General features: G+C 44.6%; 1 protein-coding gene across 5 annotated transcripts in view; it reads left to right on the top strand.

The window, feature by feature from the left end:
- The window catches only part of LOC133133110 (connector enhancer of kinase suppressor of ras 2-like), a 71,584-nt gene that overhangs the window by 30,733 nt on the left and 28,205 nt on the right, over positions 1 to 12,646 (top strand). For 2 of the 5 annotated variants that reach the window (XM_061249110.1, XM_061249109.1), the window contains exons 4-9: positions 1,337 to 1,442; positions 5,834 to 5,875; positions 7,513 to 7,632; positions 9,360 to 9,419; positions 9,596 to 9,664; positions 11,207 to 11,353. In XM_061249110.1, the coding sequence (XP_061105094.1) occupies positions 1,337 to 1,442; positions 5,834 to 5,875; positions 7,513 to 7,632; positions 9,360 to 9,419; positions 9,596 to 9,664; positions 11,207 to 11,353 (544 nt within the window). The remainder of the gene's footprint in view (positions 1 to 1,336; positions 1,443 to 5,833; positions 5,876 to 7,512; positions 7,633 to 9,359; positions 9,420 to 9,595; positions 9,665 to 11,206; positions 11,354 to 12,646) is intronic. The other 3 variants (XM_061249111.1, XM_061249113.1, XM_061249112.1) reach the window with 3 other exon arrangements.

Here is a 12,646-nt window from a genome sequence, read left to right as displayed (position 1 = left end):
TGATATTCAATGACGACAGGTTCTGCCATGCACATTTTGAGCAGTCGCTCTCTACATAGCGATAACCATTCAGAAATAGGCTATAATCAGCCATATGTTTTCATATCTGAGATCTCTCTCTGTCATCCTGCTATACATACAGATATACAGTACTCACCACACATAGTTATACATGCATATACACACAAAATCTGTAAGCATGCAGAATGGAGATTATACATCCTTTTATCTGTGCTTATATTAGGGAGTGGAAGTGATATTTATATTTCGAAGGCGCAAATCATAATACTAATATTCACTCTTTCTCCTGGACCTCTAAACTTCTTCCAACTTGGTTTTCACCCACTTGCTCCTACTAACAGACTTCTGCTCAATAAGGAACTGAAACATTATCACTGTAACAAGTCCATTTTACCTGCTGCCTCCCTCAGACACAGCAGCTGATTGCAGGAACAACCGCTGGTCTGCCGGAAACACGTCAAACACCAGAATTATATCTGGGACGGGAGGTATCACAGGGTGCAAAGGTTGGTTAGAGTAGAGGCTAGGCTTTTGGAAAACCAGTCATTGGTTTGCATGTAGAGAAGGCGCAAGAGTTGGTGGGTGAGCATCAAGTTTTATTGCAAAGGGAAGTTTAAAACAATGGATACAGGACATTTTCCTATGAAAAAAGCTTGTGATATTTAGAAGGAGTTGAGTTACTGTGACATAATTCCCAGTGCACTGCAATAAATACTTCTCATATTTTCTCACTGCACCTGAAGATTCTGGTGATTAATTTTTCCGTGACAAGGGGTGTGAAGATAAAATATACACAAACTGACTGGCTATCACTATGTTATATCTGTAAAGGGGGTGGGTAATTTTGTGGAATTTGAATCGTATCTGCATTATGCTTGACTTACTGTATATGTGATGATTCAGTCTGCTTCATAATTAGATTTTGTTGGCTCTTTCCAGCGTGAAGAAATTACACGCATACGATAAAGGAGGGCGTAACGGTTAATGCAGCTGTCAATAAGCAGTGGTTCTGAAGCATATTTGAGTGCCAACTTTTGAGAAAGTGGATGGAAGTGAGCTATGACACATTCGTAATTCATAATTAAGCTAGCTTTCTTTATTAAATAATTTCTTGCCAGGCATCACTGCTAAATTAATTCATGACAGTGTCAAGACTTCCGGTTGGGGTCATAGACATTGCTGTTGAAACAGCATAACCTACACTTTACTGTACAAACACATACTTTTTCATAACTAGTCCATTATATTGTACTCGCGAGACGCATGGCTGAGACTGCAGCATCGGGGTTAAGAATTTACTAACAAATGATTCCAGGTGCTACTTCTTTTTCAGATCTCCCTTTGCTGCAGTGACAGACTACTCTGGGACCAGGAACAATGTAATCCAGCTGTGTCTGGAGCTCACAACCATTGTACAGCAGGTACGCCGTCCCCCTCTCACACCTGTACGGGTAAAAACACACTCTTGACCATTATACAGCACGTCCGTACAATAAATATATATATTCAGATATTCCGAGATTAATTTTTCTCTCTGCTACCTCTGTCTGCTATTGTGCCTCGTCCTCTCACAAACTCCTCAGTTTCCTCGGCGGTTACGAAATGCAGCTTTTATTCAGGCACAGTTGGGAGGGCGCTAGGATCAATACTTCCTCAGCCGAGCCTGAGTTCCCTGTTCTGTTAATGCCGTGTCCCTGTGTGCTTCTGAGCAAAGAGTTTTAACCTCTCTTTCTAATGTCACTGCGAGGCCAAGACATCCGGACAGGAAACAACAGCTGGGCATTTGCAGGCCTCCAGTACACTTGGGCCAGAGTCTAGTCACTGTCACACGGTATACACAGACGAGCGGCTAGCACTACTGGGGAGACGTATATCTCACTGACAGCAGCTGTTAATCTGTAAGCATCTGGTGGGAAGTTAAGAGCCAGTTTTGCCACGGCTAATTTGAGCCAATCGCACCCCAGTGGATTGTGGCCTATTGTGTACTGCTGGGCCAGACTTCCCGGCCATAGTCCACTAATGACGAGTCCCAGCGCATCAGGGCTCAATCAGACAAGTCCCAGCTTATCAGGGCTCAATCAGACAAGTCCTAGCGCATCAGGGCTCAATCAGACAAGTCCCAGCGCATCAGGGCTCAATCAGACAAGTCCCAGCGCATCAGGGCTCAATCAGACAAGTCCCAGCGCATCAGGGTTCAATCAGACAAGTCCCAGCGTATCAGGGCTCAATCAGACAAGTACCAGCGCATCAGGGCTCAATCAGACAAGTCCCAGCGCATCAGGGCTCAATCAGACAAGTCCCAGCGTATCAGGGCTCAATCAGACAAGTACCAGCGCATCAGGGCTCAATCAGACAAGTCCCAGCGCATCAGGGCTCAATCAGACAAGTCCCAGCGCATCAGGGCTCAATCAGACAAGTACCAGCGCATCAGGGCTCAATCAGACAAGTCCCAGCGCATCAGGGCTCAATCAGACAAGACCCAGCGCATCAGGACTCAATCAGACAAGACCCAGCGCATCAGGGCTCAATCAGACAAGTCCCAGCGCATCAGGGCTCAATCAGACAAGTCCCAGCGCATCAGGGCTCAATCAGACAAGTCCCAGCGCATCAGGGCTCAATCAGACAAGTCCCAGCGTATCAGGGCTCAATCAGACAAGTACCAGCGCATCAGGGCTCAATCAGACAAGTCCCAGCGCATCAGGGCTCAATCAGACAAGTCCCAGCGCATCAGGGCTCAATCAGACAAGTCCCAGCGCATCAGGGCTCAATCAGGAAATGCCAAGGCAATGGGACTGAGCCTGAGAGGCTTATGGCCTCGCTGTGTTTTCAATGTGTTTCTGTGCGTTTCTGTGCGTTTCTGTGTGTTTCTGTGCGTTTCAGTGCGTTTCTGTGCGTTTCTGTGCGTTTCAGTGTGTTTCTGTGCGTTTCAGTGCGTTTCAGTGTGTTTCAGTGTGTTTCTGTGCGTTTCTGTGCGTTTCTGTGCCTGGATCCACATGTTAATGCTGTGTCACGTTTCTCTCTGGGAACTGAGAGTCTGAGAGAGCAGTTGAAGGTGGGCAGGACACGGAGAACCTGCTTCGGGGTCTAACGATCTTTGGAGGGCGGGGATGAGAATCGCCGGAAAGCACCCTCCCCCTCTCCTCCTCTTGTTCGGCGCTGTGGGTATTTTAATCGCGTGGAGGAACAGCACGGCATTGTGGGTGGCAGTGAATGTTATTAGAGAAGTAACTCCCAGTGCCGGTTCTTCACTGTAAGGAGTGGGAGGAGGCAGAAAGAAAGTTATGCCGGAACAGTCATTTGGTTGGTGACACCGAGGCCAGGGGCTCTAGAGTGATCCGTGTTCTCTGTGCCCACTCCCAGCTGTCGAGTGGTAGGACGCACTGGGCTGCGTGTGTCTATCTTTCGGTTTTTAATTCTGTATTTTTAGTTCACTCTCTGGGGTTTCTTTCCCTCAGTGTGCAGTCTCTGTGAGTCGTGTGGGCTTCGGTGGCGTCGGCCTGCAGGTGTGCGTTTTTCTCTGTGTGGTCCGGCAGATTTGGGGCGTGGCGTGGTTTTGTCACTGGAATTAAAAGGATGCATTTGAATTTACAAGATCTCATTTTGAACCGGGGGTTGACCCAACTGAGATACAGGATTAGGAGGGCTGTGCTATTTGTTCTATCTGTGATTATTCAGATCCCTGAATTTATCACAGTATCCTTAAGCACTGATCCTCTGATGAGCATCGAACTAAAAAACACACAGGAAGAATCAGGGCAGCGTGAACTGAACCTGGATGAGGTGTTCATTCTGAACTGTTGGTGGCCAGGCAGAAGGTAGAACAGCGCTCATTCATAATTTATTGTTGTGGCCAGCGCTTTATTTTGCCTCTTTACAGTGCAGCGCTGGACAGCATCGGGAGTTTGTATTCAGGGCAGTGCTCCGGGCAGGACTGGGGTTTGGGTCGGGAAAGTAGTTCTGTCAAGGGTTTGACTTGAGCTCAGAAACAAGGTCACACCCGAAGGAATCTGATGGGTTGTAACCATGGCGACAGAGCCTCACTGGTGGGGTGACTGCTGAGGTGTGGATTCTCTTTACGCAAAAAGGAGGTGTGAAACATTATTTTCAACATTATTTATATTTTAATAGCATATATAGCTTTCAAAAATGTATATACGGTATAAATGTGCATGTACACTCACTGAGCACTTTATTAGGAAGTACTTATTCATGCGATTATCTAATCAGCCAATTGTGTGGCAGCAGTGCAATGCATAAAACCATGCAGATATGGGTCAGGAACAGTTCATGTTCGCATCAACCAACAGAATGGGGAAAAAATGTGATCTCAGTGATATCGACCGTGATATCACATGATTGTTGGTGCCAGACGGGCGAGTATTTCTGTAACTGCTGATCTCCTGAGATTTTCGCACACAACAGTCTCTAAGAGTTTGCAGAGAATGGTGTGAAAAACAAAAAACATCCAGTGAGCAGCAGTTCTGTGGGCAGAAATGCGAGGTCAGAGGAGAAGGGCCAGACTAGTCGAAGCTGACAGGAAGGGGACCGTTACACAAATAACCACACATCACAACAGTGGTGTGCAGAAGAGCGTCTTGGTACACACAACACGTTAAACCTCTGAGTGGATAGGCTACAGCAGCAGAAGACTTAATAAGTCTAAAAATATAAGTCTAATAAATACCGAATAAAGTGCTCAGTGAGTGTAAATGTAATCATTAAAATTATAATTTATTGAAGAAGGTGGTTGTAAAGCTAATGCTGATATAGGTTTTCAATAATTTTAGAACACTTGTCTGTCTCTGGACCACTCAGAGCCTGGAACTTTTCGATGCATAATTTAAAGTGAAGCTTATCCTCAGCTCTGCTAATATCCTCAAATCTTTTTGCCTACTAACCTTGAAATTTAGTTCATCTTTTTCCAGGCGCATAAAGACATCCACATGTATGAGTTCACTAATACCCGCCCTTTGCCCTCACTAATGCCAGGCTGGCGTGCTTAGTTCAGGTAGATCTCCGAGATTGTTTTTGCCATGCGGACCTGCGTCCGGCTCACGAGCTTTGCTGATGTTGACGCGCGTGGCAGCAGGACTTCAGTGAAGCAGGCACGCTGCAGGGAAGCTGTATCGCTTCCATCAGCAGCAGGGGGAAAGTGCACTCTCCCATCGCTGATTGCAGCAGATGACCAGAGGCAGAGTGTGTGTCTTTTTTTCCCCCCAAAAAAAAGAAAGAAATGCCGGTCTTGGACAGCAGACGGGGTTTGGGTGTCTGTTTTAAAGGTACAATTTTTGTGTTCAGATACTGTTACAAAACCATTGTAAGTCTCTTCCTATCATTGAAAAAGGCTAACTGACATGTTGACTCACCCCCTACCTGTGTTTAGAGTCCTTAAATTCGTTAAGGTTTCAAAAATATGCAGTTGACGGGCCGGCACTCTACCAAAACATTGTATCGCTGTACAATAATTCAAGCTCATTGGTTGAAAATTGGTTCTAATTGCCACAGCCAATGGAATTTCAACTCCAGCACGTTCACAGGGAAGGGGTGGGATAAACAGTGTTGTGGTTTGAGCGTATTTGTTGCTGCAATGCCTCCCCTGACCGTTAAAAGTCTGAAATCACCGATTGTACCTTTAATGTGGGTGAATGCCCACATCCTCTGTGTCTCTGTCAGCTCAGCTAAAGCAGGTCTATGGTGGGCAATTATGGAAATTGTTCTCCACATACCTGCAATATGGGAACTAATTAGTCAGTGGGTTAAAGAAAGTGCTTTCAAGGCAAAGATGACTAAGCATGATCTTGTTATTTCGCAGGATTGCACGGTGTACGAAACAGAGAACAAGATTTTGCATGTGGTAAGTTAACTCCTCCGGCTTGCCTGATCTCGCCGTAAACCTTCGTGACAATGAAACTGAGCTGATCTGATCTGCCTACGTGAACAAAATGAGTACACTTCTCATCTAAGGTTACACGGACACAAAATAATTCAATTGACATACAGGACATCTGCTTCCCACTGCAAGTTTTTCTATGATGGTCTTGGCAATCCGCTTGGCAAACAGTTATTGTGTCGATTCTATTTTAACCTGGGCTCTGTTGGCTTATTTATACTGTTGTTAATTGAGCTGTGATGAGGAGTGTGGGTCAGATTTAGCTGCGGTGTGAATATTCTCCATTTTTATGCTATCGCCATATCCCTGATGTGATTTTGGGGCTGATGTGAAATTGTGAAAATTGTGAAAATCAATATCAATATCAATATCCATATCCTGTCATAGTCTCAGGGATTAAAAAATACTAAGAAACGATGTGCAAGCCCGGACCTTTCACTCAACTTCAAAATATCTCTTCAGCTCCGAGTATTTTTCTGTGGGAGATGTCACAGCTGAGAAACGTTTACAAAAATAAATTCAGAATTCATAGAGAGAGTGAGAGGGAAGCAGGGACATGGATATGATTGCTGAGTGAGAGCAATACCAGAATAGGGCTTTTTTTTGTGTGGGAAGATGTTGGAAGAGGACTGTTTTTTTACAGGGTGAAGGTTTTAGTTCAGTGGAATGGGTTTGCTTTGTAGCGCTGGAGTCTACTTCACCGAGGAGCACTGGCACCATGTCAGCCTCTCTTCAGCTCCGAGGCACAGTTGGAATCCTCTGGGGATGTTTTGTTTCCCTGTTACATAGCTTGTTGTCACTGCCTCTCAAAAGAATTAATTAAAAGCCATCGTCGTTAAGCTGACGTACAACAACGTCAACTTCGTAGTTCGTCGCTCTGGATAAGAGCGTCTGCTAAATGCTTTATAACGTAATGTAACGTAATGATAAGTAAAACAATTCTACTTCATATTCTGTGCTTTCAGCAGCCTTTGAACTTTCATAGTGCTCCTTTCCTCCTTGCCTTCTAACCTATTCGTAACTATATGTGGTGGCTTTACTGTTTTACTGTTGAGAGATTAAAATGAACAGGAGAGTGTTTTTTTTTCTCTGAGGTCCGTGTGAGGCGTGAACTCGGTCACACTGGCGTCTGACTCCGCCCGTCAGCGAGAAAAGCGCAGGGTAAATCTGGACTGACGTGGAGAGGAGAAATCAAGGGAGCAGGGTCGAGCGTCAGACAGCGGTAGTTCGGCGTGCGCGCCGGAGTTACGTTCGCCGTATAATCAGGCGTAAACGAGAACAGGAGCCGTGCATGTGGAAGCGAACGCCCGACATCCTGGGCTGCTGAAGAACAAAGAGATCGAACCAGCCGTTCGACTGTACCGCGCGCGACCGCCCCCGTAAAGTGTCGGCCCGATTTTCACGGCTGTTGTCAGCGCGTTGTATGTGGGAGATGCAGTATGTGTGTGTGTGCGTGTGTGTGTGTGTGTGATGCACGTAGCTGTAAGGCACTATTAATAAATAACATGCCTTGTATTTTTTTTTTCTAGTTTGTGCGTGCATGAGAAGTGAATTCTTCGGCGTGTAACGGCGGTGTGTTTTGCGTGTTTCTCTGTGTGCAGTGTAAAACGCTGTCTGGAGTGTGCGACCACATCATCTCCCTGTCCTCCGACCCCCTCGTGTCCCAGGCCGCCCACCTGGAAGTGGTCCAGTTGACCAACATCAACCCCACCGACGGACTGGTGAGATCTGCACCGCGCCGCACCAGCTTCGTCACAACGCATACCACGCAAATACGCCTTTCAGTTTTCAATTGAAATTTGAGTTTGCTTTGCCAAAGTATGGACGTATATTTCAGTGCTGTGCAAAATCAGAAGCACAAAATAATAACGACAATTGTTGCAGAAAAGGCAAGCACAGCTCTTTGTATGAATATATGGCTTGTATTGTTCCCCCGATGCTGCTGATTGTAGCTATATTTATTCTTTTTAAGTAATGTCAGCGTTTTGGATTGTTTACATTTTTTTCATTTTATTTTGTTTAAAAGGTAATGGTTATTATAAGGCCATGCGGGCTGGGCATTTTCAGGATGCATGACATTGGATGAGAAATAAAAATCAATCAAGAAATACAGTGCATTTTGAATAAAAACTTGAGCGATCAATGTAAAATCATGTAAAGTGAAGTAACATAAATGATAATATTACATTTGAGATCTGAACTGAGTGCGGGGATTTTTTTTCGTGTTACTCATTGTCCCTCCTACACAACGTGGGTTGTGTGTACTGATCCGCTGGCTCTTTCCGAGGAGAGTGGCCCTGTTTTATCTACATCTGACGTGACAGGCAATCTGAGCTCTGCTTTGTGTTCTTTTTGTGCAATTTGTGATAAAGTGCTGTTCTGTCTCAGCTTCTTGTTGATGGCATTATGGACACAGTCTGGTTTTTCCTGTTTTGGCCAGTCTCCATTTCCAGTTTGTGTTCACCAAATCTACTTGATCGATGTTTGAAGTCCTTGCTTAATACTTTTCGCTGCTCGGAAGTAATCTGGCAAGTGGCAAGTGGGGCCGGGGGGGGGGGGGACAGTAGCAATTAAAACAGTGTTATTGAGTAATGGCCAATTCATTTTGTTGTGATGTTCTGTTCCCTTCAATATGCTGGGATGGTGATTCTCTGAGGATCGTTAGTGTTAGCGTGGATTAGTATACCTACTACCTACTGTAAGCTGCATTAGCTAGCTGAGAAACTTTTTTTTGGCTTAGCAGCTGTTTGTTTTTACTATTTTCCCTCTTTGGACATTAATTGAGCAGTGATAATTGTTTATTTCTACCCTGCGTTCCACTATTGTGAGTTCTTCTCTGCAGTTGTGGGATTGTTTTCACATCTCTGAATGTATGGTTCCTATAAAACAAATTCTCAAATCTGCAAACAAATTTGCAAATGTTACACAGTGGGTGAATTTAACTGCCATTAATTAACACCTTTCTTGTGCTGATTTTTGCCTGATTTCAATCTTATCAACCCAATTTTAGGTGTTTAGATGGTTCCCTTCGATACAACTACAAACTTTTCATGCTCTTTTCAATGCCAAGTTAAAGTTTCTGTTGAGATATTTCTAGACTCAGATATGTTTAGTGTTTGCTGGGTTGGAAAGTTTCATTTGAAAGTGTGAATTTAAGTCTGGCACGTTGTGATATGGTAGGCATTATCTGCCTACTTTTTATTTTCTCTTTATGTACACTGTGAGGGCCCAGGGCTTCACTATTTCTCAAACAGAGCTTGGATTTCTATTATATGTCACTAAGTTTGTTTATCTTGTTTTTCATTAAGAGTTAACAGGATACGATTCCAACATCATGGCAGTGTCACACACACACGCCTACTGTTGCTCACCTGTGTCTGCAAGCGTGTGCTCATTTGAGTCTGTTTATTTGCAAGCCATTCCTCAAAAATGTATCTTTTACCTGCAGGGCATGTACATCAAGTCAACTTATGATGGGTTGCATGTCATCACTGGGACCACAGAAGGAGTGAGAATCTTTCAGCTTTACAATATAAAATTATAAAAATGTTAATTGAATTGATATGAATATTATAATGTGTGGGAACTTTTGTTTTTTTTGCTTCTGCTACATACTGCTGGAGTGCTTAGTATTTTATAGAGCTCTCTATTTCTCTCACCCTTCTCTTTCTTTTGCATGTTCAGTCCCCAGCTGACCGCTGTAAGAAGATTCATGCGGGGGATGAGGTCATCCAGGTCAACCACCAAACGGTGGTATGCATCAGTCATTAATCCCACTCAGTGCCTTGGCATATGGCATTTGAATTCCGTTTCATCACCTTCTGAGCTATCACCACTGTATAAAATGAGGTGTGAGAGATGTGTCATCAAGTGTCCCTACTGAACTCGAGTTCTCAACATGCAAATGTTCGAGTCGGAAAACCAACATTCACTGAAGGTCATTTCTCATAAAATGGCGCAGCCAAAATGAAACAATAATTGAGGAATCACTGCCAAATCAAGCTTTATGCATATTAATTTTCATGTGGGTGGGCCAGTTCTGTGCTATTAGGTCAGGGTGTAATTCTGGGAAATTGTGGGAACAGTAAGCATGCCCTATTAGCCGACTGTTGATTGGCGTACTGAAATATGTAGTTGCAATGTTTCTAGTAGTGACCCATTTACATTATGTGACAAAGCTGTTGTTTTTTTTTTTTTTACCTTGTACGACTGGCATTTGTCAAACAATCAGAAAATGTTCTACCTGTGTGCTGTGATTTTTGTGCATTTCAAATATGACTCATTGCCTACAGGAGAAGTCTGCTATAGTACCTCCAGCTAAGAATGGGTTGCTATAGAATTTTTGTTCCAAATCTCTCTGTGAAAAGGTCAGAATTTGAATGGTTCTGATTCACACAGCTTTCCTATTAGCCCATCTGTTCACACGACAAATCGATGGCCGTTTGAATGCTGATGGGAACTCGCACATGGACAAAGCCGTATGGCTTTGCAGGCATGTCGGGAGGAGGGTTGTGCCAATCAAGACTCTGCAGCTGTAGGCCTTCGTGTGCAAGGACATAATGTAAAGGGAATTCTACTGTTCCCATTATTGATTAGCCATAGAAAGCTCCCAGCAGGCCATGGTAAGACATGTGTGGGGAGCGTTTCAGCACCAGCTCTGTTCATTTGGGTTTTATAGAAAGGCAGGCCTTTTCCGTGGGTGAACCAGGGGAATTGTGGACGGCATTGTGTGCAACGGGTGAATGGTTAATGTGCTGATGTGAGTGACCATGTAGTTTTGATTTGATTACCTTTATTGGTGCTAAAGGAGTGGCTTGTGCTAAGAAGATTAACATTATGATATAAAAAAAAAAACAACTGATTTTGATCATGGTGACTTTCAAACATGCAAGTGAGATTGAGCAGCAGTGTTAACGCTGTGGCTATAAATGTGTATTTTCCTCTAACATGCACATTTTACAACCATTGAATAGAGCAGACTATGAAAACACTGTACCACTCTGTACAAGATTGCTATTTCTGACCAGTATGGCCTTCTGTACAGAAAAACAATTTATGCAGCCTCTGTTTTTTTTTTTTTCACTTCCATTGTCATATTAAATGTCAGGATGAATAATTTATATGAAGTCAACAAGATTGGGCTCCTGTTCTCCTGCGTTATATGCCTCTGCTGCACATGGAGCATGTGCACACCTGTCTTATCCATCGTACATTTCGTGCATGGCTGTGTTTGTGTGTTTCTCCGTGCGTGTGTTTGTGTGCGTTGACCCCGTGTTTGTTGGTTGGTTATTGTAGGTGGGATGGCAGTTGAAAAACTTGGTAAACTCTCTGCGCGGAGACCCCAGTGGTGTGATGTTAACTGTGAAAAAACGACCCCAGAGTACATTAACATCTGCACCAGCGTTACTAAAGAACATGAGATGGAAGCCCCTTGCCCTGCAGGTATGAAACCATTTTCTTTGCAACCACACTGGGGCGCTGTTGGCTCTGGGCACTCTATTCAAGCCTTCCTTCCCCCCTAACTTATCGTCAGATACTGCACTGCCGGCTGAACTGACGCTCAAATCTAGTCGAGACTAACAGACTAATAAATCAGTTGGGCCGCCGTCTTCTTTCGCCCGCCTGCCTGCGCTCATTTGAGTTCCGTGAACATATCCCGAAGCAAATGTCAGGCAGCCGGCTTTCCTCGATTAATGTTACACCGTCCTGAATATTAGCTGATGAGGTGAACCGGTAGAGGAAGAATGAAGCTCTGAGCATGTTATGGAACTCGATGAAAGTGGGCGCATTGATTTCTGCGGTGAATCGGGACAGTGTGAAAAGATACGATCGCTTGAAAAGCGATCGCCATTGGGCGTCATAGCACACCAACACGAGCCTGGAGCGGGTTAAAAACAGTCACCTCTCTCATCTCTCACGTGCTTCATTTGTTTGATCTCGGCACCAACTTACACACGTAACTCAGTCCCATTTCCTTTTGTTAAAATGAACCTTTCTCTAGCCAGAGCTCCCGGTTAACCTATCACGATTCAGTTTTCACTGCATGGTTTGTGGAATATAGAGGGAAGAGCACAGCGAGCTGTTGCCCTGGCAACATCCTTAAGGGGTGTAATGTTGCTGGAGCGGAGGTTGCACTAATACAGTTCAGTGTGTGTTGGGTGTACCACTGGCACAGATGGGGGGGGAAGGCAACATATCAATGCTATAGCACAGATCGCAAGGGTTGTGAATGAATGAATGAATGAATGAATGAATGAATGAATACAGTATGAATACAAAGCTATGAATATCGCACAGTATTCAGTCGTACTGCGGCAGTTACTGTTAGTGGGGGGGTGTGCTGTAACGCCACGTATTTTACCAGCACAGTCAAGGCACCTCTCCCTCCTGTGAGCAGCGCTGTTATGGCATAAATAGACGCGTGGATACACGCCCCTGAATACACACTGAGAGTGATTAGTGAGGCAGCAGGAGCAGTGGCACGGGGACTGTCCCTGTCTGTGAGCTGGGGGCAGTCTGGAGAGAAAAGGGACATTGAGTGATGGCTTAGGATAGCTTTATACCTCCCATAGCCACACTCAAGAGTACTGACACAACCCCTCTCCCATGCACGCTCCCATACCCACACACACATACGCACGCACACACACACACACACACACACACACACACACACAGGTTATTGGTTGTGCATGGCTGCCTCTGTCACAGCAGTGATATGGGTGTAATGGGATC

Source organism: Conger conger, chromosome 7 (assembly GCF_963514075.1).
Source record: "Conger conger chromosome 7, fConCon1.1, whole genome shotgun sequence".
Taxonomy (NCBI): Eukaryota; Metazoa; Chordata; class Actinopteri; order Anguilliformes; family Congridae; genus Conger; species Conger conger.
The sequence above is the reverse complement of the archived record's forward strand: the minus strand, read 5'-3'. Positions and strand labels throughout refer to the sequence as shown.